At 44.4% G+C, this 27,268-nt stretch overlaps 1 protein-coding gene across 4 annotated transcripts in view; it reads right to left on the reverse strand.

Annotated features, from left to right (window-relative positions):
- Positions 1-27,268, reverse strand: part of Dnajc18 (DnaJ heat shock protein family (Hsp40) member C18) — a 38,357-nt gene that overhangs the window by 3,374 nt on the left and 7,715 nt on the right. For 2 of the 4 annotated variants that reach the window (XM_070036136.1, XM_070036135.1), the window contains exons 3-8: positions 25,614-25,797; positions 19,414-19,559; positions 13,101-13,286; positions 9,354-9,463; positions 7,337-7,446; positions 5,299-5,471 (exon numbers count right to left, since the gene is read on the reverse strand). In XM_070036136.1, the coding sequence (XP_069892237.1) occupies positions 5,299-5,471; positions 7,337-7,446; positions 9,354-9,463; positions 13,101-13,286; positions 19,414-19,559; positions 25,614-25,797 (909 nt within the window). Of the gene's footprint in view, positions 1-5,298; positions 5,472-7,336; positions 7,447-9,353; positions 9,464-13,100; positions 13,287-19,413; positions 19,560-25,613; positions 25,798-26,740; positions 26,912-27,268 lie in introns of those variants that run through there. The other 2 variants (XM_070036137.1, XM_070036138.1) reach the window with 2 other exon arrangements.

Here is a 27,268-nt window from a genome sequence, read left to right on the forward strand (position 1 = left end):
TGTATTCTTTTACACAGACATTCTCAGGAAGGACTGCCTGAAAAGCGCCTTCAGAGAGACATGTTGTGAAATAACAGGATGAGCTTAGATGAGCCAGGCAGCTTCCCAGAGCCTCCAGCAAGCAGGCGGCTAAAATGTTTAAAAGACCATACTTGTGAAAACGCTATTTTAATCACTTTCAAATATGCCTATGCGTTTTCAAGCATCGTGCTGACAGATTTTTTTGTTAGTGGAAGGAGACACACCTGTTCGATTAATCAGCAAACTGCCAGGCAACAGGAATTAACATTAGCCAGAAAGAACAATGGGCACTGATTTCTCAATAAGTCTCTTATCCACACAAAACGTGGCTTGGCTTTGAGGGATTTTTTTTTTTTTTTTTTTTTTTGGTCGGTTGGCCTAGGCACTGTCCCTCAGCTCAAGGCTAGTGTTCCAGCACTTGAGCCACAGTGCCACTTCTGGATTTTTCTGCTTACGTGGCTTTGATTCTTTTTTACACTGTTAGGTTCAAAGTGCAGATGAAGGGGCTGGGAAGGTGGCTCAGCAGTAAAGTGCTTGCCTCTCATGCATGAGGCCCTGGGTTCGATTCCTCAGCACCACATAAGCAAAAAGATAAAAGCCGGAAGTGGTGCTGTGGTTCAAGTGGTAGAGTGCTAGCCTTGAGCTGAAGAGCTGAGGGACAGCACCCAGGCCCAGACTTCAAGCCCCATGACTGGGGGGTGGGGGGGTGGGAGGGTGGGGTAGGGGGAGTCGGGGGGGGGGGAGGAGTGCAAATAAAGTGCAGGACTCCAGGGTGAAGGGTGGATGTGCATCAAAACACTCTGAGTACAATGTACTGCAGAGCCTGGGCGCTAGCCCAGTAGTGGCTTGGCAAGCAGCAGGTCTCACTGGCTGCAGAACAATGTGCTTTCACCCATGGCCAGGGTGCCTGTGATGCAGCCATGGCCTGCCTTGGCATAGTCATCTTGCAGGTAACAGAACTGCATGAAGGATCATGTGCTGCCCCCAAATAAAAGGTCCCTGCTCCTGAGTCCTGTCCCGCACTCAGCACTAAGTCTACTTCTCAAGCTTTTTTGGCATTCGGGAATGCTATTCAAGAGACCTCTATGCCTTTGTTTCCTTCGAGTCACAGTTAACACCAGTGCATAGAGCATAATCTGTAGCTTTGGGTTTTTTTTTTTTCCGTTTTGTTTTTTGTTAAAACAGTTTCCTTAGGCATTTTTGGTTGTTTGTTTATTGGCCTTTTCTCAATGTCTCATTCCCTGGAGTCCCATTCTAGAGAATATTAAAGGCTAGTAATTCTTAATATTTTCTGTCTTGAAGACCTCTATATCAAGTAGATGAAAGACCATTGCACATTATGTGTTTTTCTCAAAACATCACATTGTTTTCCATATCAAAACCTAGTTAGAGACCCATTTCTGAGCAGTGACCTTGTACAAGGTCAGTGTTTCCAAGAACCAGTCCCAAACTTCTCCTCAAACTGCCAGTGACAGCTAAAAATTAACTCAAGAATATGTTGCTTTTGACAAGTTCTACTAATCTTCTGTAACTTTCACGTAACTAGAAAAAAAAATTGGGAAAAGGCAGGATGAAGAGAACACTTTCTTTTTTTTCTAAACAAAATGTCCCTTTTCCCTAAAGGCCCAATGTAATAAGATGGACAGAGTGTTGTCTTTTTTTTTTGTTGTTGTTGTTGGTTGTGAGGGCTGAACTCTGGGCCTGGGCTCTGTCCCTCAGCTCTTCAGCTCAAGACTAGCACCCTACCACTCCAGCCACAGCACCACTTCCGGCTTTTTTCTGCTTATGTGGTGCTAAGGAATCGAACCCAGGGCCTCATGCATGCAAGGCAAGCGCTCTACCACTAAGCCAACTTCCCAGCCCGAGTGTTGAGTCTTAAAGGTAAACTGATTGGCATATTGCCTAAAGAAGCAAGTCCCAGAGTCTCTCCCACAAATACTCAGTCTGAGTGTCCAGAGTGGAACCTGACAGTTAGAAGGTTCTGGTAAACCCCAACACCCCCATAATCCAACCCCATGAGATAAGGCTACCTTCTGGACTACAACTTAAGGCCACATAATGCCTGGACTTCACCAAGAATGAGTCACTTATGATCTGTCAGATACTATGCTAAGAATTATACCCACACCATCATCTGTAATCCACATGACTGCTCTAGACATTAGTTAATTCTTGCCCTAGTCCAAAGCTTAGCCTTCTACCACTCAGCAACCCTGTGCAAGGGCATGAAAAGACATGCTCCTCAACCAGTCAGGGCCAGGATCTCTGCTCAGCTGTGTGGGCCAGGAGGCTGGTCCTGCCTCACCCAGTGGCATGTAGACCAGTGAAGGAGTAAACTAGGTAATTCGTGTCAATATTCATACACACTCACCCAGATTAAGCATTCTAAGGAAAAGCAGAGAAAAGAAGTAAACAAAAGATTGAAAAAGATAATGACTAACTTAGGTAAAAACAGTTTCCATTCAGTATTTTGCCAAGAGTGAACTTTGTTCTCAAGTAGGTTTATTTTTACAAGCTCTAAGAGCTAAATATAACCTTGCTGGCTGTGCTTGCTGCTGGATTCAGAGGGCAGATGCTGCCTGTTCTCAAATGGCACTTGGGTAGTGTGGAAGCTCTGCACAGCCATTGTCAAATCCAGAAATAGATTCTGAAGGGGTGTGTGCTGACAACCCCCCTTAGGAACCAGGGAGCTCACAACACTATACTTATTCACTGCATTTTTATTTCTACTTGGAGAGCACCTCCGCTCTCAAAGTAAGCCACCTTTGGTTGGTACAGTCCCTACTATCAGCTGTTTACATAGTTCTATATCTTTTTTTTTTTTTTGGGTCCAGTCATGGGGTCTGAACTCTGGGCCTGGGCGCTGTCCCTCAGCTCTTCAGCTCAAGGCTAGCGCTCTACCACTTGAGCCACAGCACCACTTCCAGCTTTTTTCTTTTTGCTTATGTGGTGCTGAGGAATCGAACCCAGGACCTCATGCATGCAAGGCAAGCGCTCTACCACTGAGCCACCTTCCCAACCCCCATAGTTCTATATCTTAAGTCACAAAACGTGTTGGGGGGGGGAAGAATGCGAAATGCACATTTTCATCCAATTCTAGCAGAAAGCAGTAAGTTCAAAGCTCTCTTAATGCCTACCTAGAACAATGGTAAATATGTAGGATAGGCACTGGTTTTCTCCTTGATTTGGGTCCATACATAGTCAGCCTTCTTTATTTTTTTGGTTGTAGGGTTTAAACTCAGGGGATGGACACTGTCCCTGAGTTCTTTTGCTCAAGGCTAGTGCTTTACCCCCTTTTTTTTGGTCAATCCTGGGTACTGTCCCTGAGCTTCTTTTGCTCAAAACTAGAACTCTACCACTTGAGCCACAGTGCTACTTCTGGCTTTTTCTGTTTATGTGGTACTAAAGAATCAAACCCGGGGCTTCATGCATGCTAGGCAAGCACTCTACCAATAAGCCATATTCCCAGCCCCCTGGGGTCTACTACTACTTTGAGCCACAGCTTCACTTTTGGTTTTTAGGTGGCTAATCCAATTAACGAACTTAATTAATTAATTGTTTACGGGCTGGCTTTGAACTAAGAACCTCCAATCTGACCCTCCTGACTAGCTAGGATTACAAGATATGAACCATAAATGACAGGCAATATATTCAGCCTTTAAACCTAAGGCTTTTCTCTTGCTCCTATGTCCTTCGTGCCTCCCTCCCTCCTTCTCTCTCTCCCTCCCTCCCTCCCTCCCTCCTCCCTTCCTTCCTTCCTTCCCCCCCTTTTTTTTCTTTCTTTGCCAGTCCTGGGGCTTGGACTAAAGGCCTGGACTCTGTTCCTGAGCCTCTCTGTGCTCAAGGCTAGCACTTGAGCCACAGTGCCATTTCTGCTTTTTCTGTTTATGTGGTAGTAAGGAGTTGATCTTGCTTTATGCATGCTAGGCAAGCACTCTACCACTAAGCCACATTCCCAGCCAACCCCCCACCCTTTTTTTTTTTTTTTTTTTTAAGACAGGGTTTCACTATGCAGCCTAGCTGTCCTCAAACTTGTGAATGATTTGGCTCAAAAAGATAGGCTGGCTCAATCAGATTTCCTTCTGATATGGAAACTGGAAACTGATCAAACTAGATGGCACTAAGAACTTTATAAGGAAGCTTGTGATGCACAAAGGGGACAGTGATAAGGATTGAGGACTACTGGGAAAGCAATAAAAAGAGCAACAACCACATGGGCTGTGACTTAGTGGTGGAGCGCTTTGCCCTGCATGCATGAAGCCCTGGGTTCAATTCCTTAGTACCACATAAACAGAAAAAGCAGAAATGGCAGTGTGGCAAAGCCACTTTCCCAGCCCAGTGTGTATCTATGTAATTTAAGTGGGATAAAAAGTGAAGCTGCTGGCTGAAAGACAGCGCAACTGCCACTGCCAGCATCCCCTAGGAACAACTGGAGTTGTAAGTCAAGAGGCAGACGTTGTTATTCCTAGTCTTCAGAGAAATCCTACCCAGGGTCACTTTTGTTCTATCTCCACAGCTGATTACAAAAGCGGGGTAGGGGAGACCTGACAGTATGAGCAACCTCTAAATTTTTGATTTGGCTCAAAAAGATAGGCTGGCTCAATCAGATTTCCTTCTGATGTGGAAACTGGAAACTGTGATCAAACTACTAGAGGGCACTAAGAACTTTATAAGGAAGCTTGTGATACAGAAAGGGGACAGTGATAAGGATTGAGGGCTACTGGGAAAGCAATAAAAAGAGCAGCAACTACGTGGGCTGTGGAAGGGAAAGTATTGCCAGGTTTTGATGGTACACATCTGTAATCCCAGCACTTTGAGAGACTCAGGCAGGAATATCACAAGTTTAATTCCAGTCTGGACTACATAGTAAGAGTCTATCTCTAAAACAAAAAGAAAGAAAAAGAAAGAAACAAAGAAACAAAGAAAGAAACAAAGAAACAGAAGGAAAGAAAAGAATAGCAAAAAAAAGGAAAAGAAATATTTGGGGAGACAAAGGAAGAAAAGAAAGAAGAGGGTATGTCAGAGATAAGACCCAAAGACAGTCAAATAGACAAGGATGATGAATGCTTTCTAGGTTCCTCAGCTCTCCAAATCCTGCTACATGTATTTTGTCAATACACTTCCCCCTTTTGTTTGTAGTATCCTGAATGGGCCTCTGTCCTGTGTCTCTGTTCAGATAAACATATAACCCGGACACAGAGAGAGGATCAGGAAGCTGAAATCACCACATGCTGACAGTCACAGCCATTAGCAAAAGCTGCTTCCATAGCATCTTACTTTGCTGTTTCTCCTTCCAACAACTCGTCTGGATGTAATCGATATAATCTTTCTCTATTGTTTTCTCCAGGTCATGAAGAGAAGCTCCTCTGTAGGCCTTGTCAAAATTTTTATCCACAAAGTAAGGCACCTGCAGGTTCTGAGTTTCTCTAGAAATGGTATAGCCTAGGGTTCTGAAACAAAGAGAGAGGGGCACAGGTGAGCTTGTAACATTAGGCACTCTAACTCTAGCTCAGGCTGTTAGCGATCATGCTCGTAATCACTTCATAGGAGATTCCATTAGCTAATATACCCAACCCTTACGATTCCCTAGCAAAGTGGTAAATAGAAAATCATCATTATTGATGTATTACATAAGCAGGTTCATACTGCAGATACAACTTCAGCATATATAGTTATTTCCTTCAAGGATTTTTATGTCTTAGCTGACTTTTCATGTGAAGAGAGTGCTGAATGCCGAAAAACAATTTGAGTCTGGGGTGGCACGTGCCTATAATACAAGTGCTTGGGAAGTAGAGGCAGAGGGATCAGGAATTTTTTTTTTGTATGTTTGTTTGTTTGTTTTTGCCAGTTATGGGGTCTGAACTCTGGGCCTGGGCACTGTCCCTCAGCTCTTCAGCTCAAGGCTAGCGCTCTACCACTTGAGCTACAGCACTACTTCGGCTTTTTCTGCTTATGTGGTGCTAAGGAATTGAACCCAGGGCCTCATGCATGCAAGGCAAGCACTCTACCACTGAGCCACCTTCTCAGCCAGAGGGATCAGGAATTTAAGGCAAGATCAGATCCTGTCTCAAACAAACAAAAACAAAGCAAAAAGCTCAACCAGGTGCTGGTGGCTCACGCCTGTAATCCTAGCTACTCAGGAGGCTGAGATCTAAGGATCATGGATTGAAGCCATCCTATGTAGAAAAGTCTATGCGACTCTTATCTCCAATAAACGACTCAGAAAAAGCTGGAAGTACTGTGTGCCAGTGGTTCATCCTATAATCCTAGCTACTCAGGAGGCTGAGATCTGAGTATCGCTGTTCAAAACCATCCCGAGCAGGAAAGTCTGTGAGACTCTTATCTCGAATAAACCCACCAGAAAACCAGAAGTAGAGCTGTGGCTCAAGTGGTAGAGTGCTAGCTCTGAGCAAAAGAGTCTCAGGGACAGTGCCTGGGCCCTGAGTTCAAGCCCCAGAACTGGAAAAAAAAAAAGGAAAAAAGAAAAGAAAAAACAACTGAAAGAACGAATTCAAGAGCTAGCTATGGTGGTTCACACATGTAATTCCAGAATTTAGGAGACTAAGGCAGGAGGATTGAAAGGTTAAGGTGGCCTGGGTTATATAGAGAAATCCTATCTCCAAAAACATTTCTATCATGCTTTATATTGACCTATATGCATTTATAATTGCTACAATGAATTTCTGTTTTCAGTTAGAGCAAGAAACATAACAGTATAGTTTGATGTCTACCCTTATAGTTAATAAATGTCCTCTCCCCACAATTTTTTGAAAATAATCCCTAGGTCCAAATTTCTAACACCTGAGGTCCACAGGATTCAGTAATCATATTTGAAGTTCAGTGGGCTCCTTTCTAACTCTGTTACTGGTGAGAGAAGAATTTACTTTGAATCTCAAATTATTCTATTGATGCTTCAGAAACTAGCTGTTGCTTTTCCAGGGCTGTCCAGATGATGTCACTGTAGAACAAAATAATCCATGTGAGGAGCACAGGAGACACAAGTATTTTTGATCTGCACTGTTGATCAGTGTTAACTGTTTCTTTAAACATAAAATCAGTGTTTCATTGAAAGATGAGATAAAATACTAGTAATATATCTACAAAACCTTCAACTCTTCCATCTTCTAAATTATTAAGAAAGATTTAAAAGCTGGGCATGGTGGCAAACACCTGTAATCCTAGCACTTGAAGGTGAAGGCAGGGACATCCTGAGTTTGAGACCGGCCAAGGCTACACAGTGAGTTCAAGAACTGCAAGTGAGACCCTGTTACAAAAAAAGAAAAAATAAAAAAAAATGTATAAATATTTGACTTACGATTTATAGAATAGACTATATGGGGGATTAGCAGCCAGAAGTTGAGTAATGACAGATATAATCACAATCACGAGAACTGGAAGCAATTGAATAAATGCAGAATATGTAGTCTAAAAAAGGAGAAAAAGTATGATATTAACATTATTCATCAATATAAAGCTTACTGAAAATACAAATACAAAGAAATCCAGAGAAGTTGGGCACTGGTAGCTCATGCTACTCAAGAGGTTAAGATCTGAGAATTGTGGTTTAAAGCCAGCCTGGGCAGGAAAGTCCCTGAGACTCTTTTTTTTTTTTTGGGTCCGGTCGTGGGGCCTGAACTCTGGGTCTGGGCGCTGTCTCTCAGCTCTTCAGCTCAAGGCTAGCACTCTACCACTTGAGCCATAGCGCCACTTCCGGCTTTTTTCTTTTTGCTTATGTGGTGCTGAGGAATCGAACCCAGGGCCTCAGGCATGCAAGGCAAGCGCTCTACCACTGAGCCATCTTCCCAGCCCATCCCTGGGACTCTAATCTCCAATAAACAACCTGAAAACCAGACGTGACTCTGTGGCTCAAGTGGTAGAGCACTCGCCTTGAGCTGAAGAGTTGAGGGACAGCACCCAGGCCCAGAGTTCAAGCCCCACGATGACCAAAAAAAAAAGAAAGAAAGAAAGAAAAGAAAGAAAGAAAGAAAGAAAGAAAGAAAGAAAGAAAGAAAGAAAGAAAGAAAGAAAGAAAGAAAGAAAGAAAGAAAGAAAGAAAGAAAGAAAGGAAAGAAAGAAAGAAAGAAAGAAAAAGATCTCCAGAGAAAATACAAATTGCCAATGCACAGATGAGAAAAAAAGCATCTACACAAAGCCCATAATTTTTCTGGGATGACCAAGTAACCTGTATGCTTCCTGCTAAGGCGGAAGGGGGCTTACTCACAATCTGACACCCAATAATTCTGCAGCCACTTTTCTAAGACAATGAGGCAGGCCGCTACATAAATGTGCCCAGACATGGACTTTCCTGGGGTGGGGTTCTAAGAGTCACAACGGAGTTATGTAGCTCTTTTGCCTAAACTTTAGCTAATTGGTCTAGGGACAACTAAAGTCTAGCTGAGATCATTGCATTCTCCTCTTGAGAATTTGGGGTTGAGGTTTATCACCTCAAGAAAGGAAACATTGGGCTGGGATGTAGCTCAGTGGCAAGGTGCTTGCCTAACAAGTGTGATGTCCTGGGTTCGATCCCCAGTACTAAAAAAAGAAAAGACAAAGAAGAAAGAAAGAAAGAGAGAAAGAAAGAGAGAGAGGAGGGAGGGCACATGTTCTCATGCACTATGAACTAGTCATTTGCAAGGGGAAGGAGAACAGGACAGACTGCTTAGAAAGAGCAACACAAAGTCAGAGTGATGGGAAAACTGGAAACAAGCTGGCTCTGAAGAGTCATGGTGAGTGCAGAGACCCAGGAGCCTAACAGTACCCAGCTCCTGGTTCCAGCTGTGTTCTTGCACTTGAGCTTCATGAGACTCTCTCTTTTTTTTTTTTTTGTTGGTCGTGGGTCTTGAACTCTGGGCCTGGGCGCTGTCCTTCAGCTCTTCAGCTCAAGGCGAGCGCTCTACCACTTGAGCTACAGCGCCACTTCCGGTTTTCTGGTGGTTTTATTGCGGATAGGAGTCTCACAGTCTCTCCTGCCCGGGCTGGCTTTGAACTGTGATCCTCAGATCTCAGCCTCCTGAGTAGCTAGGATTACAGGCATGAGCCACCAGCACCTGGCTTCACGAGATTCTCTTGATCCCTTACCTTAAACTCCTTTCAGAGGGAAACCAAGATCCTGGGAGAGCCACAAAACAATGGATGGGGGGGGGGAGATGGAGGGTGGTGGCCCTGAGTTACCACTCTGGCCTATTTGGGCTGATTACCCAGCCCTTCAAACTGCCACCTCTACTTCCCTACTACACATTTTAGCAGTGGCTCAAGGTTAACTTCTAGAACTAGATTACACTCCATAAAGTTTGGTAAACTTTATGAGCAGCTCTCTTCCTTTCCCTAAGTACCTGAGGTTTATCTTCTTCTTCTTCCTTTCGTGTCTGTGTCCTCTCATGTCGGTGTCGCCGGCGGTAATAGTGAGTGTCATCTGTCACATTTGAGAACATATGAATATTTCCTGGAAAAGAAAGAAATAAAACACTTAGGAGATGTAGCAAACATTTCTGTTTTGTTTTGCCTTCAAGTTCCTTGTTCCCAACTAGGTTATCTGAAGATAAAATATTGGTCTATTTTACCCAGTAGAAAAATCAGAGAGTAGTTAAGTGAGCTACTTGAGAATGAAATGTGTATAGCTCTCTAGCCTTCATTTAGTATTTTGAAGGGTTAGGTGAGGTAGCCCATACCTATAATCCCAGCACTCTGGAGGCAGAAGCAGAATTTCCAAGCAATAAGAAGGATTTGGATCTTACCTAACTCATGTTTGCTTCAGTGCTCAATATAAGGTTCTGTCACTGCTAATATGTGCCTAGTATGAGCTCCATCTTCAGCACCACAAAAACATTCAGACTATTTTCTGGGTACTGAATTATCCCAACTTCTAACTCTAACTCTCTACAAGGGGTAGAGTGTGTGTGTGTGTGTGTTATCCCAACTTCACTCTAACTCTCTACAAGGGTGTGTGTGTGTGTGTGTGTGTGTGTGTGTGTGTGTGTGTGTGTGTGTGTGTGTGTGTGTGTGTGTGTGTGTGTGTGTGTGTGTGTGTGTGTGTGTGTGTGTGTGTGTGTGTGTGTGTTATCCCAACTTCTAACTCTAACTCTCTACAAGGGTGTGTGTGTGTGTGTGTGTGTGTGTGTGTGTGTGTGTGTGTGTGTGTGTGTGTGTGTGTGTGTGTTGGTCCTGGGGCTTGAACTCAGGGCCTGGGCACTGTCCTACAGTCTTTTCACTCAAGGTTAATGCTTTACCATTTGAGCCACAGCTCTACTTCTAGCTTTTTGGTAGTCATTTGGAAATAAGAGTATAATGGACTTTCCTGCCAGGCTGGCTTTGAACTATGATCCTCAAATGTCAGCCTCCCAAGTAGCTAGGATTACAAATGTGAGTCAGCTCTACTGGGTACTTTTTGATGTTTTTTAGGGTATAATTAATTATATAAAATAAGGGGTTTTGCTGTGATTTTTAAAGTTTTTTTGGATGTGGGGCTTGAACTCTGGGCCTGGATGCTGTCCCTCAGCTCTTCAGCTCAAGGAGAGTACTTGAGCCACAGTGCCACTTTTGGTTTTCTGGTGGTTAAATAAGAGTTTCTTGGACTCTGCTGCCCAGGCTTTGAATCACAATCCTCAGATCTCAGCCTTCTGAGTAGCTAGGTGTGAGCCACCAGCGCCCAGTTTGTTGTGATATTTTCATATGTACTTTGATCCCTGTTCACTGTCTTTTACCCTTTTTTGTGTGTGTGTGTGTGTGCTATTCCTGGGGCTTGAACTCAGGGCCTGAGTGCTTTCCCTGAACTTCTTTGCTCAAGGCAAGCACTTTATCAGTTGAGCTACAGCTCTACTTTTGGCTTTTTTGTTAGTTAATTGTAGATAAGAGTCTCATGGGCATTCCTGCCTGAACTAGCTTCAAACTGTGATCTTCAGATCAGCTAGCTAGGATTACAGGTGTGAACCACCAGCATCTGGCTCCTTTACCCTCTTTTGTCTCCCTTTCTCCCTTCTTCTTGGATTTTTTACTGTTTCCAAGTGGGGAGAGTTTCTTATTTATCTTTTTTTTTTTTTTCCCGGTCATGGGGCTTTGAACTCTGGGCCTGGGCACTGTCCCTCAGCTCTTCAGCTCAAGGTTAGAGCTCTACCACTTTGAGCCACAGAGCCACTTCTGGTTTTCTGGTAGTTTATTAGAGATAAGAGTCTCATGGAGGGGCTGGGAAGGTGGCTCAGTGATAGAGTGCTTGCCTTGCATGCATGAGGCCCTGGGTTCGATTCCCCAGCACCACATAAACAGAAAGAAAAAAAGCCGGAAGTGGCGCTGTGGTTCAAGTGGTAGAGCGCTAGTCTTGAGCTGAAGAGCTGAGGGACAGCGCCCAGGCACAGAGTTAAGGCCCCACGACCGGACCCCCCCCCCAAAAAAAAAAAAAGTCTCATGGACTTTCGTGCTCGGGCTGGCTTTGAGCCACAACCCTCAGATCCTCAGAGTAGCTAGGATTACAGGCATGAGCCACTGGCACCCAGTGTCCCTGAGCTTTTTGCTCAAGGCTAGTGCTCTGCCACTTGAGCCACAACATCACTTTTGGCTTTTTCTGCGTATGTGGTACTGAGGATACAAACCCAGGGCTTCATGCATGCTAGGCAAGCACTCAATCACTAAGCCACATTCCCAGCCCTTATTCATCTTTATATCTACTACTTTGCAATAATAATAGTAGACACCTTGCTACTGATTTGTAAAGTATTTTAGCTTTTTGGTTTTTGGTTTGTTTTTTTTTTTGGCCGTGGGGTTTGAACTCTGGGCCTGGGTGCTGTCCCTCAGCTCTTCAGCTCAAGGCTAGCGCCTAACCACATGAGCCACAGCGCCACTTCTTTGTAAAGTATTTTATATCTAAACCTGGCTGGACACTTGTGGTTCATGTATGAAATCTCAGGAGGCTAAGATCTGAGAATCTTGGCTTGAAGCCAGCCCAAGCAAACAAGTCTGATTAACCAGTAAAATGGCAGACTAAAAGTATGGTACAGGGGTAGAATGCTGAGTAAAACTGAAAGGCCCCAAGTTCAAGCCCTAGTACTAGCACCAGCATGCATGCACACAGAAATTTTTTTTTTTTCCCCCAGGGCTGAGGACCGAATCCAGGGCCTTGCACGCACCGGGCGGGGGCCCTTCTGCTGGGCTAAACCCCAGTACACAGAAATTTAATAGACAGACATATTCCTGTTAGCCTCTGTAGAGGTGATGTGAATATCTAAAAAAGGGGAGGGAAAAAGGGAAAAAAATCCAATCTTCACAGCAACCTGCCAAAGTAAATATAATTTTATCAGTCCCATTTTCAATGAGCAATTGGTATGAGAGTCAATTCTGGTGTTTCAACAAATTATTGTCCCTCTATGATCTTCAAACAGAAACCTGCTAAGAGTTACAAAAAAAAAAAAAAAGGCCAAGAACCAGTAGCTCTACCTGTAATTCTTTTTTTTTTTTTTTTGTCGGTCGTGGGGCTTGAACTCTGGGCCTGGGCACTGTCCCTCAGCTCTTCAGCTCAAGGCGAGCGCTCTACCACTTGAGCTACAGCGCCACTTCCGGTTTTCTGGTGGTTTATTGGAGATAGGAGTCTCACGGTCTCTCCTGCCCGGGCTGGCTTTGAACCGCGATCCTCAGATCTCAGCCTCCTGAGTAGCTAGGATTACAGGCGTGAGCCACCAGCGCCCGGCATTCTACCTGTAATTCTATTTACTCAAAAGGCTGAGATCTAGAAAATGACAGTTTAAGGCTAGCCTAGGCAGAAATGTCCATGAGACTCCATCTTCAAAATAGTCAGAAAAAAATGCCAGGCTCAAGCCCATAATCCTAGCTACTCAGGAGACTGAGATCTGAGGATTGTAGTTCAAAGCCAATAAACCACTCAGAAAACCAGAAGTGGTGCTGTGGCTCAAGTGGTAGAGTGCTCACCTTGAACTGAAGAGCTGACGGATAGCTCCCTTGCCGAGTTCAAGCTCCACAACCGACCCTCCCCCCACCCCCACCCCCTAAAAAAAAGTCAGAAAAAGTTGGCCTGGAGTGTACTTCAAGCCTCCAGTACTGGGAGAGAAAAAAAATCACAATTTTGGGATACTAACCTGTAGGAAAATGTCCACCAAAGAAGACATTGAATAGCTCTTCTGGAGTGATGTCAGCTTCAAAGTCCCTGTAATAGTTATAAGGTCTGGCTCTAGGTGCAGTGAAAGTCACTTGCTCATCTCCATATTCATCATAGCGGAGCCTCTTATCAGGATTGCTCAGGACTGCAAAGGCATTTCCTATCGCTGCAACAAGACATAGCATATAAGCAACACATCTTTGTTGTGTCTAGGGTGATCACAAAAGCTGCAAAAGGGGACTAGGATGGTGGCTCAGTGGTAGAGTGCTGGCCTTGCATGCATGAGGCCCTAGGTTTGATACCTCAGCACCACATAAGCAGAAAAAGCCCGAAGTGGTGCTATGGCTCAAGTGATAGAGCACTAGCCTTGAGCTGAAGGGCTGAGGGACAGTGCCCAGGCCCAGAGTTCAGGCCCCATGACCGACACACAAAGACACACAGACACACAGACACACACACAAACACACACACACACACAGCTGTAAAAGGCCAAAATTGATTGGTGCCAGATAACTTCACAATAGCTCAAGGAGAGATGCTTGGGTCTGTAAAGTTCCCCAAAGTGCCTGCTTGCCTTTGAGGTTGTTCTTGATTCAGTTTAAGTGTTGGGGCTTGAACTCAGGGCCTGGGCACTGTCCCTGAGCCCTTCTGCTCAAGGCTAGTGTTCTACCACTTTGAGCCACAGTGCCAATTCCGGTATTTATTTATTTATTTGTCGGTCCTGGGGCTTGAACTCTGGGCCTGGACGCTGTCCCTCAGTTCTTCAGCTCAAAGCCAGCACTCTACCACTTGAGCCACAGCGCCACTTCCCGTTTTCTGGTGGTTTATTGGAGATAAGAGTTTCATGGAAAGCCGGGTGTCGGTGGCTCACACTTGTAATCCTAGCTACTCAGGTGGCTAAGATCTCAGGATCATGGTTCAAAGCCAGCCCAGGCAGGAAAGTCTGTGAGACTCTTATCTCCAATAAAACCCACTAGAAAACCTGAAGTGGTACCATGGCTCAAGCAGTAAAGGGCTCGCCTTGAGCTGAAGAGCTGAGGGACAGCACCCAAGCCCAGAGTTCAAGCCCCACGACTGACAAAAAAAAAAAAAGTTTCATGGACTTTCCTGCATGAGCTGGCTTTGAACCATGATCCTCATATCTCAGCCTCCTGAGTAGTTAGGATTACAGGTGTGAGCCACTGGCACCTGGCTGAGAACAAATTTCTTTCTTTTTTTTCTGAGAACAAATTTCTAATCAAGAGTTTGTACGCTCAAAGCTGCAATGCCTATGTGCATCTGATCATATAAAATAATATATATCAAAATGAACTCCAGGAAATGGAAATAAGAAGACATTTTTTCTTTTTTTTTTGGGTCCGGTCGTGGGGCCTGAACTCTGGGCCTTGGCGCTGTCCCTCAGCTCTTCAGCTCAAGGCTAGTACTCTGCTACTTAGCCACAGCGCCACTTCCGGCTTTTTTCTTATGTGGTGCTGAGGAATCGAACCCAGGGCCTCAGGCATGCAAGGCAAGCGCTCTACCACTGAGCCACCTTCCCAGCCCCGACGTTTTTTCATTATTGCTGTTTTTCTTTTCTTTTTGTCCCATTTGTTCATTTATCTTTGGGAGGGTAAAGGGGAGGCACAGAAATAGAGGGACAAATGGCAAACAAATGCAGCAGTGGACCTCACTAGATGCTATGATGAAAATGAATTATACAACTTGTGGATGAGAGGGGAAAACTGGGAGAGAGCGAGAGAAGGGGTAACATTGTCTAAAAAGAAATGCATTCTTTAGCCTTGAGCTGAAGAGCTGAGGGACAGCACCCAGGTTCAGAGTTCAGGCTCCACAACCAGCAAAAAAAAAAAAAAGGGCTGGGAAGGTGGCTCAGTTGTAGAGCGCTTGCCTTGCATGCATGAGGCCCTGGGTTCGATTCCTCAGCACCACATAAGCAAAAAGAAAAAAGCTGGAAGTGGTGCTGTGGCTCAAGTGGTAGAGCACTAGCCTTGAGCTGAAGAGCTGAGGGTCAGCGCCCAGGCCCAGAGTTCAGGCCCCAGGACCAGACTCAAAAAAAAAAAAGAAAGAAAAGAAATGCACTCTTGCAGGGTGCTGGTGGCTCACACCTGTAATCCTGGCTGAGATCTGAGGGTAGTGAATCAAGGCCAGCCTGGGCAGACAAAGTCCATGAATCTCTTATCTCCAATTAATCACTGAAAAAGCTGGAGGTGGAGCTGTGGCTCAACTGGTAGGACACTAACCTTGAGCATAAGAGCTCAAGGACAGCACCCAGGTCTAGAGTTCAAGCGTTAGGACTGGCAAAAAAAAAAAAAAAAAGTTCTTTCTTTTTTGTTGTTGTTATTAAATGTTGGATTTGACCTCTGGGCCTGGGTACTGTCCCTCGGCTCTTTAGCTCAAGGCTAGTGCTCTACCACTAGAGCTGTAGTACCACTTTCAGTTTTCTGGTGGTTTATTGGAGATAAGAGTTTCATGGACTTTCTGCCCAAGCTGGCTTTGAACTGAGATCCTCAGCTCTCAGCCTCCTGAATAACTAGTATTACAGGTGTGAGCCACTGGCACCTAGCAAACTATACTCTTTATAACCCTTTTATACATCACCGTTATAATAACAATTAAAAAATTAAATATTTAAATTAAAAAAGTTTTTTTTTTGGGTCCAGTTATGGGCCTGAACTCTGGGCCTGGGCGTTGTCCTTCAGCTCTTCAGCTCTTAAGGCTAGCGCTCTACCACTTAAGCCACAGTGCCACTTCCGGCTTTTTTCCTTTTGGCTTATATGGTGCTGGGGAATCGAACCCAGGGCCTCATGCATGCAAGGCAAGCGCTCTACCACTGAGTCACCTTCCCAGCCCTAAAAAATAGTTTGTGTACTGTGTTCACCTTGAACAAAAAGCTCAGGGACAGCTCCTAGGCCCTGAGTTCAATCATCATTAACAGCAAAAACAACAAAACAAAACAAGAGAGTTTGTGTGCTGACACTGGGGCTTGAACTAAGGGCCTTACATTCTCATTCTGTTTGTTCACTAATAGCTGGCATTCTACCACCTAAGCCATATCTCCAACCCCAGCACCTGGCATCTAATCAAGAGTTTTGAGTATCCTAGTTTTCCTGAAAGTTGGGTCCCTGCCCCTCAGCTCAGAGAACCAATCTGTGCAAGTATCAGACATATTCAAAAGTGTCCTCCAACTGGCCAGCACTCTCAATTCATCAAAAATGTGTTCCTGAGGCCCAGTCCTGTAATCCTAGCTACTCAGGAGGCTGAGATCTGAGGATTGCAGTTGGACACCAGCCAGGGCAGAAAAGTCTGTGAGACTCTTATCTGCAATTAACCACCAGAAAACCAGAAGTAGAGCTGTGACTCAAAGTTGTAGAGTACTGTAAGTGGCGCTGTAGCTCAAGTGGTAGAGCGCTTGCCTTGAGCTGAAGAGCTGAGGGACAGCGCCCAGGCCCAGAGTTCAAGCCCCACGACCGACAAAAAAAAAAGTTGTAGAGTACTAGCCTTGAACAAAAGAGCTCAGGGACGTACCCAAGCCCTGAGTTCAAACCCCATGACCGACTTAAAAAAAAGGGGGGGCTGGGAAGTTGGCTCAGGGGTAGAGCGCTTGCCTTGCATGCCTGATGCCCTGGGTTCCATTCCTCAGCACCTCATAAGCAAAAAGAAAAAACCCGGAAGTGACACCTCAAGTGTTAGAGTGCTAGCCTTGAACTGAAGAGCTGCAGGACAGTGCCCTTGTCCAGAGTTCAGGCCCCATGACCGGACCCCCCCCAAAAAAAAAGGGGGGGCTGGGAAGGTGGCTCAGTGGTAGAGCGCTTGCCTTGCATGCCCGAGGCCCTGGGTTCCATTCCTCAGCACCACATAAGCAAAAAGAAAAGAGCCAGAAATGGCGCTGTGGCTCAAGTGGTAGAGTGCTAGCCTTGAGCTGAAGAGCTGAGGGAAAGCACCCAGGCCCAGAGTTCAGGCCCCACGACCGGACCCAAAAAAAAAAAAAAACAACCCACAAAAATGAGTTCTTGAGCCAGATACTGATGAACTCATGCTTATAATCCTAGCTATTCAGGATTCTGAGATTTGAAGATCCCTTTACACAACTAATTGATGCTAATAAAACATGTGTGGGAAAAAGTATTCTGAAAAATCGGAGGAAAACAGATTTGATCTAAAATAGTATTTATGCTTAGTTTAGTTTTTTGTTGGTCAGAAGGCTTGAACTCAGGGCTTGGGTGCTGTCCCTGAGCTCTTTCACTCAAGGCTAGCTAGTGTTCTACCACTTTGAGCCACAGCTCTACTTCTTATTTATGCTCTTTTTTTTTTTTGTCGGTGCCTGGGCGTTGTCCCTCAGCTCTTCAGCTCAAGGCGAGCGCTCTACCACTTGAGCTACAGCGCCACTTCTGGTTTTCTGGTGGTTTATTGGAGATAGGAGTCTCACGGTCTTTCTTGCCCGGGCTGGCTTTGAACCGAGATCCTCAGATCTCAGCCTCCTGAGTAGCTAGGATTACAGGCGTGAGCCACCAGCGCCCAGCTATGCTCTTCATACATAGCTTTTTGAACAAAAACTTCCATGGCGTAGGCCCTATTCTGTAGCAGTCATAAGAAGCATGTTTGTTTTATTTACTATAGCACCAGTCAGATAGAAGGTCTTTAATAAACATCATTGGAATCAATTCCAAAGGCTGTTACAAAAAAAAAAAACCAAAAAACTTTTCCCCCCCCAAAAACCTACTAAGGTAAGTAGATGAAAACTACTATCAGCTATGCTGATAATCACTAAAAGGTAGAGGGAAAATGCCTCACTTAATGGCTTTATGATAATTATCATCATTTTTTGCCAGTCCTGGAGCTTGAACTCTGGGCCTGGGCTCTGTCCCTGAGCTTCTTTGCTCAAGGCTAGCATTCTACCACTTGAGCCACAGCACCACTTCTGGCTTTTTCTGAGTAGTTTATTGGATACAAGAGTCTCACGGGGGTTGGAAATGTGGCTTGCCTAGTATGCACAAAGCCCTGAGTTCGATTCCTCAGTACCACATAAACAGAAAAAGCCAAAAGTGTGCTGTGGTTCAAGTGGTAAAGTGGTAACCTTGAACAAAAGAAGCTCAGGAACAGTGTTCAGGCCCTGATTTCAAGTCCTAGGAATGGCAAAAAAAAAAAAAAAAAAAGTCTCATAGACTTTCCTGCCTGGGCTGCCTTTAACCGAGATTCTTAGATCTCAGCCTCCTGGAGTAGCTGAGATTACAGGTGTGAGCCGCCAGTGCCTGGCTTTAATGGCTTTATAAATCAACTTCAGGAAAGGTTAAAGACAACTTCTATTGGGGCTGGGAAGTTGGCTCAGTGGTAGAGCGCTTGCCTTGCATGCATGAGGCCCTGGGTTCAATTCCTCAGCACCACATAAGCAAAAAGAAAAAAAGCCGGAAGTGGTGCTGTGGCTCAAGTGGTAGAGCGCTAGCCTTGAGCTGAAGAGCTGAGGGACAGCGCCCAGGCCCAGAGTTCAGGCCCCATGACCGGACCAAAAAAAAAAAAAAAAAAAAAGACAACTTCTATTATAGCAAGTTACTGTCAGGTTTGGTAGTCCACATCTGCATTCTCAGCATTTAGGAAACTAAGGAGGATTGTGAGTACAAGGTCAGCCTGGGCAACATTAAAAAAAAAAAAAGAAAGAAAGAAAAAAGATGTGTGTGTGGGGAGAGGCTGCTTGATATGTGGCTTAGTGTTAAGAGTGCTTGCCTAGCTGGGTGCTGGTGGCTCATGCCTGTAATCCTAACTACTCAGGAGGCTGAGATCTGAGGATCACAGTTCAAAGCCAGTCCAGGCAGAAAAGTCCATGAAACTCTTCCCCCACCCCTCCCACCCCGAGTTGTGGGGCTTGAACTCTGGGCTTGGGCACTTTCCCTGTGCTCTTCAGCTCAAGGCCAGTGCTCTATCGCTTGAGCCACAGCACCACATCCAGTTTTCTAGTGGTTTATTGGAGATAAGAGTCTCATGGAGTTTCCTGCCCAAGCTGTCTTTGAACCGTGATCCTCAGATCTCAGCCTCCTGAGTAGCTAGGATTACTGGCATGAGCCACCAGCATCCGGCTCCATGAAACTCTTATCTCCAATTAACTACCAGAAAACCAGAAGTAGCACTGTGGCTCAAGTGGTAGAGCACTTGCCTTGAGCTGAAGAGCTGAGGGACAGCCCAGGCCCAGAGTTTAAGCCCCATGACCAACAACAAATAAGTGCTCCCTAGCATGCACAAGACCCTGTGTTCAATCCCCAATTCTGGAGTCAAAAAATGAATTAAGCATCAGTTCAGGATCAGACCTTTGAAAGCATCTGTTGCTCCAGGAGCACAGTTTTTGTCAGGGTGAAATTTCAGGGCAAGTTTTCTGTATGCTTTCTTAAGTTCTTCATCACTAGCATTTCGAGAAACTCCCAGAATTTCATAGTAGTTTCTGCATTTCTTGATCCTAAAAAAAAAATAAGAAATATGTATGTCTACAAAGGCCCATTTGTTCAACTAAGATATAAATAATACATGCTTCCCATCTGTGAGAACCTAAACCCATTAATGAAAAATTTGAATTTTCCCACCCAAACCTTAATGTCTTTTTAAGTACTTTTACATCTACTCCTTTATTGTTTCTCTAATACTATAAAAGTATAGAACAAGTAAGCTAGTCCTTAAATGGAAGTTTAACTACCTATTTCCTCTTTCATTTTCTTTTCTTTTTTGGGGGCGGGAGGGGTCCAGTTGTGGGGCCTGAACTTTGGGCCTGGGTGTGGTCCCTCAGCTCTTCAGCTCAAGGCTAGCACTCTACCACTTGAGCCACAGCGCCACTTCCAGCTTTTTTCTTTTTGCTTATGTGGTACTGAGGAATCGAACCCAGAGCCTCATGCATACAAGGCAAGTGCTCTACCACTGAGCCACCTTCCCAGCCCCTCCTCTTTCATTTTCTTATGACTGTCTTTTTTTCTTAGGGTTCTTTCCTTTCTCTCTCTCTCTCTCTCTCTCTCTCTCTCTCTCTCTCTCTCTCTCTCTCTTTCTTTCCTTCCTTCTTTCTTCCTTTCTTTTTTTTTTTTTGGGGGGGGTCCAGTCGCGGGGCCTGAACTATGGGCCTGGGCACTGTCCCTCAGCTCTTCAGCTCAAGGCTAGCGCTCTACCACTTGAGCCACAGTGCCATTTCCGGCTTTTTTTTTTTTCTTTTTGCTTATGTGGTGCTGAGGAATGGGACCCAGGGCCTCAGGCATGCAAGGCAAGCGCTCTACCACTGAACCACCTTCCCAGCCCTTCCTTTCTTTCTTTGATCTGGGCATGGATGCTGTTCCTGGGCTCCTTTTGCTAAGGCTGGCACTCAGTCACTTAAGCCACAGTGCCACTTATGGCTTTTTCTGTGATTAACTGGAGATAAGTGTCGAATGCCAGTACTGGGGCTTAAACTCAGGGCTTGGGCACTGTCTCTGAGCTTTTATGCTCAAGAGCAGCACTCTACCACTTGAGCCACATCTCTACTTCAGGCATTTTGGTGATTAATTGGAAATAAGCATCTCTCAGATTTTCCTGCCCAGGCTTTGAACCATGATCTTCAGATCTCAGTCTCTTGAGTAGCTAGGATTACAGGTATGAACCATTAGAATTGGCCAGTTTTATAGTTTTTAATGTATGTCTTGCACATCCTTGTTAAATTTATTCCTTAGCAGGGCTGGGCAGGTGGCTCAGTGGTAGAGCGCTTGCCTTGCATGCCTGAGGCCCTGGGTTCCATTCCTCAGCACCATATAAGCAAAAAGAAAAAAAGCCGGAAGTGGCGTTGTGGCTCAAGTGATAGAGCGCTAGCCTTGAGCTGAAGAGCTGAGGGATAGCGCCCAGGCCCAGAGTTCAGGCCCCACGACCGGACCCAAAAACAAAAATGTATTCCTTAGCATCTTATTCTTTTGGATGCAGTTATTAAATTGAAGCCAAGGCTTCATACATACTAAGCAAACAGGCATTCTACCATCAAGCTATGTCCCAGCCTGACATTTCATTTCATTTCATTGTCAGCTTGTTTATTGCTACTATATAGAAAACCAATCCATTTTGTATATTGATCTTGTACCCTGTAACTCTGCTGAACTAATTCTAATGCTACTTTTGTGTGTAAGTAGATGTTATCTATGAATATAATTTTATTCTTTCCAATTTTTATTTCCTTTTCTTGTCTTACACACAATTGTTCAAACCTCTAGAAAAATGAGTAGAACGGAGAGGTAATGGTGATCTTGTTCCTGTCTTATTCCTAATCTGGGTGTCAATATATCCAGTTATTTATCATTAAATAAAAAGGTTGGCTGTGTGGGCTTTTTTGTTTGTTTGTTTGTTGTTGTTGTTGTAAATGGACTTATAAGGCTGAAGAAGTTTCCCTCTGGTCCTAGTTTTTTTGAATGATCTGGATTTTGGCAAATATTTTTTCTGTGTCTACTGAAATTAGTGCATATTTTTGTTATTTTACTAACATGTACTATTATTAATAGATCTTTTGCAGTACTATTATAAACCCTACTTGACCAATATGCATAATCATTTTTATATGATGCTAGAGTTAGTTTGTTCCATTGCTGAATTTACAGCCATAAAATATATTGGTTATGGGAAAGCAGTCTGGAGGTTCCTGAAAAAACTAGTCCTTCCCTATGACCCAGCCATACAACTCCTTAGCATCTACCCTGAGCATCATGAACCAGGATCTAAGGACACCTGCACATCTATGTTCATTGCCACACTATTCAAAATAGCCAAGATATGGAAACAATCCAGATGCCCCACAATAGATGAGTTGGTCCAAAAAAATGTGGTATCTATGTACAATGGAATTTTTCACAGCCATTAGAAAGAATAAAATAATGTCATTTACAGGGAAATGGATGGAACTAGAACAATCATGTTAAGTGAGATAAGCCAGAATCAGAGACAAACAGTGCAGGTTCTGCTTGATATGCAGAAGTTAGATCTAAAACCCACTGTGATATGACAAATTACACAGAATTCTAGAAACTTACTGAGTAAGACCAAAAAAAGGATAGTCTTAGGAGAAAAATCACAAAGGTGCAATACCCAAGTGCCTCTTCAAATGTATATAAAAGAATATACATAATGAAACAAACTCCAAAGATATGGAAACAAAGAATTTTTTTTTTTTTTGTCAGTTGTGGGGCTTGAACTTTGGGCCTGAGCATTGTCCCTCAGCTCTTCAGCTCAAGGCTAGTACTCTGGCACTTGAGCCACAGGACCATTTCTGGTTTTCTAGTCATTTATTGGAGATAAGAGTCTCACAGTCTTTTCTGCCCAGGCTGGCTTAGAACCCTGATCCTCAGATCTCAGCCTCCTGAGTAGCTAGGATTACAGGCATGAGCCACCTGTGCCCGGCTGAATGTTTTTCTTAATTTGTATTTTTCTTTTTCTGATTACTCTGTATTCTTTACCTAATATATGTATTCACATGCACATCTGTGGAAGGTTGGGGGGAGGACACAGAACTAAAGGAAAAAAGGGTGAAAAACTGTAGCAGTGAAGTTCACTGGCTGCACTGGACATGGATAAAAGTGAACTATGCAACTAGTGGATAGAGATAGGAGGGAGGGAGGGAATGGGAGAGAATGAGGGAACATTTGACACTATGTAAAAGGAAATGTAGTTATTACTTGACATGTATAAACATAACCCTGCTGTATTATCACCTCTAAAACAACAATAAAGTAAATTAGAATTTTTTTAATTTTTATTTTTTTGGTCAGTCGTGGGTCTTGAATTCTGAGTCTGGGTGCTGTTCCTCAGCTCTTCAGCTCAAGGATAGTGCTCTACCACTTGAGCCACATTGCCACTTCTGGCTTTATCTAAGTAGTTTACTGGAGATAAGAATCTCACGGACTTTCCTGCCGAGGCTAGATTTGAACCTTGATCCTCAGATATCAGTCTTCTGAGTAACTAGATTACAGGTGTGAGCCACCAGCACCCAGCAGATTTGTCTTCTTGTAATAGCTTTTGGTTTGGCATTGGCTTCATGGTAATACTGCTTAATAGAATTAGTTGAAAAGTATTTTTTTCACTTATTTTTCCTCCCCAGTGGGTTTTTTTTTGTTGTTGTTGTTTTTTGTGTTTTGCCGGTACTGGGACTGGAATTAGGTGCTTGAATTCAGGCTAAAGTGATAATCGTGAGCTCCATTTCTAGGTTTTTGCTAGTTAACTGAAGATAAGAATCTCATAAACATTTCTACCAGGGCTGGCTTCAAACTGTGATCTCAGCCTCTTGAGTAGCTAGGATTACATGTATGAGCCATCAATGCCTGGCTCTTCTCCACTCGTGTGTGTGTGTGTGTGTGTGTGTGTGTGTGTGTGTGTGTGTGTGTGTGTGTTCATGTATACATGTGCATGAACCAGTCCTGGGGCCTAAACTCAGGGCCTGAGCACTGTCCTGAGCTTCTTTTGCTCAAGGCTAGTGACTTGAGCCTGAGCTCCACTTCTGGCTTTTGGGGAATAGTTTTATTACGGGAGATAAGAGTCTCACAAGCTGGGCACTGGTGGCTCACGCCTGTAATCCTAGCTACTCAGGAGGCTGATATCTGAGGATCGTGGCTCAAAGCCAGCCCAGGCCAGCCCAGGCAGGATCAATCATGAGGCTCTCATCTCCAATTAACCACTAGAAAAGTAGAAGTGGCTTTGTGGCTTAAGTGGTAGAGCACTAGCCTTAAGCCGAAGATCTCAGGAACAGTGCCCAGGCCCAGAGTTCAAGACCCACTACCAAAAAAAAAAAAAAGTCTCCCAGACTGTCTTGCCAGAGCTGGCTTCAAACCACAATCCTCACGTCTCAGCTTCCTCAGTAGGTAGGGTTACAGGTGTAAGCCAACAGAACCTGGCTCTCCTTTATTGCTCTGTGGGTGTGCGCACGCGCACGCACGCGTGCGTACACATGTGCTGCATACACACATGCATGCTAGTCCTGGGGCTTGAACTTAGGGCCTGGGTACTGTCTGTGAGCTTTTGTGCTCAAGGCTAATGGTCTACCACTTAAAGTGACAGCTAAGTTTCCAGCTCTTTTTTTTTTTTTTGTGGTGGTTAGTTGGAGATAGAATCTCACATGGGGCTAGAAAGGTGGCTTAATGGTAGAGTGTGGGCCTAGCATGCATGAGGCCCTGGGTTCGATTCCTCAGTTCCACATTAACAGGAAAAAAAAGCCAGAAGGGGCACTGTGGCTCAAGTGGTAGAGTGCTAGCCTTGAGCAAAAGATGACCAGGGACAGTGCCTGGTCCCTGAGTTCAAGCCCCAGGACTAACAAAAAAAAAAAAAAGACTCTCACAGACTTTCCTGGCTTTGAACTTTGATCCTCACATCTTAGCCTCCTGAGTAGTTAAGAGTTACAGATATGAGCCAGCGTCCCCTTTTTTAGGACAGGGTCTCAGATCCCAGGCTAATCCAGAATCATCTATGTAGCCTAGGCTGGGCTTGAATTTATAATCCTTTTGCCACTGGTTCTCTGTGTGCTACAGTTTAAGGTATGTGCTACCATGCCACACTCACTTGTATTTTTTTTTTGCCAGTCCTGGGACCTGGGGCTTGAATTCAGGGCCCAGGCACTGTCCCTCAGCTCTTCAGCTCAAGGCTAGTGCTCTACCTCTTGAGCCACAGCTCCACTTCTGGTTTTCTGAGTGGTTTATTGGAGATAAGAATCTCACAGACGCCCAGCACTGGTGACTCACGCCTGTAATCCTAGCTACTCAGGAGGCTGAGATCTGAGGATCGAGGTTCAAAGCCAGCCCGGGCAGGAGAGACCGTGAGACTCCTATCTCCAATAAACCACCAGAAAACCGGAAGTGGCGCTGTAGCTCAAGTGGTAGAGAGCTCGCCTTGAGCTGAAGAGCTGAGGGACAGCACTTAAGCCTTATGACCGACAAAAAAAAAAAAAAAAGAATCTCCCAGACTCTCCTGCCCAAGCTGGCTTTGAACCGAAATCCTCACATCTCGGCCTCCTGAGTAGCTAGGATTACAGGAGTGAACCACCAGCTCCCGGCTTCCCTCAGCTAAACACTACCACTTGAGAGCCACAGTACCACTTCTGGCTTCTTCTGTTTATGTGGTATTGAGGAATCAAACCTAGGGCTTCATGCATGCTAGGCAAGCACTCTACCACTAAGCCACATTCCCAGCCTCTATATTTTTTTAATGCAGATTATAGGTATGGTTTATTTTAATATTTTAAAATCCTAGGGGACATTTCAAGTATCCTTGAGAAAATTATATTCTGTGATTACTGAATAGAATGTTCCTTAAACATGTGTGTCATCTTGGAGGTTCTTACAGCTTGGTGCCTCTCTTAAAGCTAAAAGAGCTCACATTACACTCTAATACCCCATTTCTGCCCAGTCTACCTGTCAACCCTTGGAGGTCAAGATGCTACTATGCTTCAATAATAACAACAACAATCTTTATGTAGACATCTTCAATGTCATATACTCTTAAGCATGTTATTCATGTATGTCCACTTCATGCTTACCTTTGTACCCCAAGCAGCTGTTCTTCTGTATAAGTAGAGCTCCCCTCCTGCCGGGTCTGATTCCACTCATTCTCAGAGTTCTTTTCCTTTTGCGCCTTCATGCAGTTGCAGCAACCACAGGGGTCATGACTTTCAGTAGGTCTATCTTCTGGATATTTGTTTCTTCTAACTGCATCAATGTAAGCTTCAAAATAATAACCCCTTCAGTACAAATTAACTTTGTAATTTTTTCCCTTTTTTAGGGGACAGCTATGTAGTCTGGAATAACCTCTAATTCATGATCCTCTTGCTTCATCCTCGCTGGTACTGGGATTATAGGTATGTACCACCACACTTTGCTCCCTGGGAGGATGCTTATAGGAATGAGCAAATTAATATGATGAATAGGTGGCTTTTAATTTTAAAAAGCTTTTAATTTTCCATTCACAATGAATAAATATCCTCCCTGGAAAAACTATACAAAAAGCATGGGAAACACCCAAGAAAATTCTATAAATCCCAGAATCTTGAGGCATAATAAATTCACCATACTTAGATTGGTCATTCATCAAACCTTGTTGACAAAAAAGAGACAGAAAGGAGCCTCAAGAGTTATCTACCCAATACTCTGCCTTCAGTGCAGCACAAAGACAAACCTATTTCTATGTGCTCCACAATCAGAAGTACCATTACCCATAAAAATTATTTTGGCCAGGCGTAGTAGCTCATGCCTGTAATCCTAGCTACTCAGGAGGCTGAGATCTGAGGATCAGAGTTCAAAGCCAGCTAGGGCAGAAAAAGTCCGTGAGACTCTTATCTCCAATAAATCACTAGAAAACCGGAAGTGGTGCTGAGGCTCAAGTGGTAGAGTGATTGCCTTGAGCTGAAGAGCTGAGGGCAAGCACCCAGGCCCAGAGTTCAAGCCCCACAACCGACCAAAAAAAAGAAAGAAAGAAAGAAAGAAAGAAAGAAAGAAAGAAAAGATGTTTGGCTAGATCAATCAGGAGGATGTAAATAACTACAAAGAAGTTACAGTTATAATGAGAGAGGATTCATTAAGTCATAATGGCCTAAAGAATGCAATCCAGAGAGTCCAGAGCACTTATTAGAGGTTCTAGAAAAGGCTTTAAAACCATCTTTGTCCTTACCATCCCTCAATATTTACCCACTGTTCTTTAACACCATGAATCTGCCTGGCTAACTTCAATACATCCTTTATGCCTTCATATGTAGTATTTGCTGCCTTGACACCCCGGTTGTGCTGGATGCCTTGACAACATGTTTCCCAAGTTCCTGACCTTGCCGTGTTAGTCCAGGACTTACTGGCCCTATTTTGTAATTGGCTATTAACCCGTCCAACACCCGAATAGGCTGACAGCACTGTGAGCTCATGTCTGTCAAATCCCCGGGCAGCCTAAGCATAATGCGAGACACACGGAGGTATCGGATCAGTACTTTCTGCCTTTTGGCAAGATGGAGAAAGACGGCCAGCTGGCTCTGATGAGGACTAACGGGACAAGATCAAACCCGGACGGAGGGTCAGACGGACCCGTTTTGCGGAATTGTGGACATAGGATCTGTAAGCAAGCAGCGAACCATACAGCCCGTCCCTTGCCTTCGGGTCACTTGGACAGCGGGCGGGTGCAGGTGGATGAGGGTGGGGACGGCCGCAGGTC

This window comes from Dipodomys merriami, unplaced genomic scaffold (genome assembly GCF_024711535.1).
Source record: "Dipodomys merriami isolate MVZ:Mamm:240054 unplaced genomic scaffold, mDipMer1.0.p SCAF_27, whole genome shotgun sequence".
NCBI classification, from domain to species: domain Eukaryota; kingdom Metazoa; phylum Chordata; class Mammalia; order Rodentia; family Heteromyidae; genus Dipodomys; species Dipodomys merriami.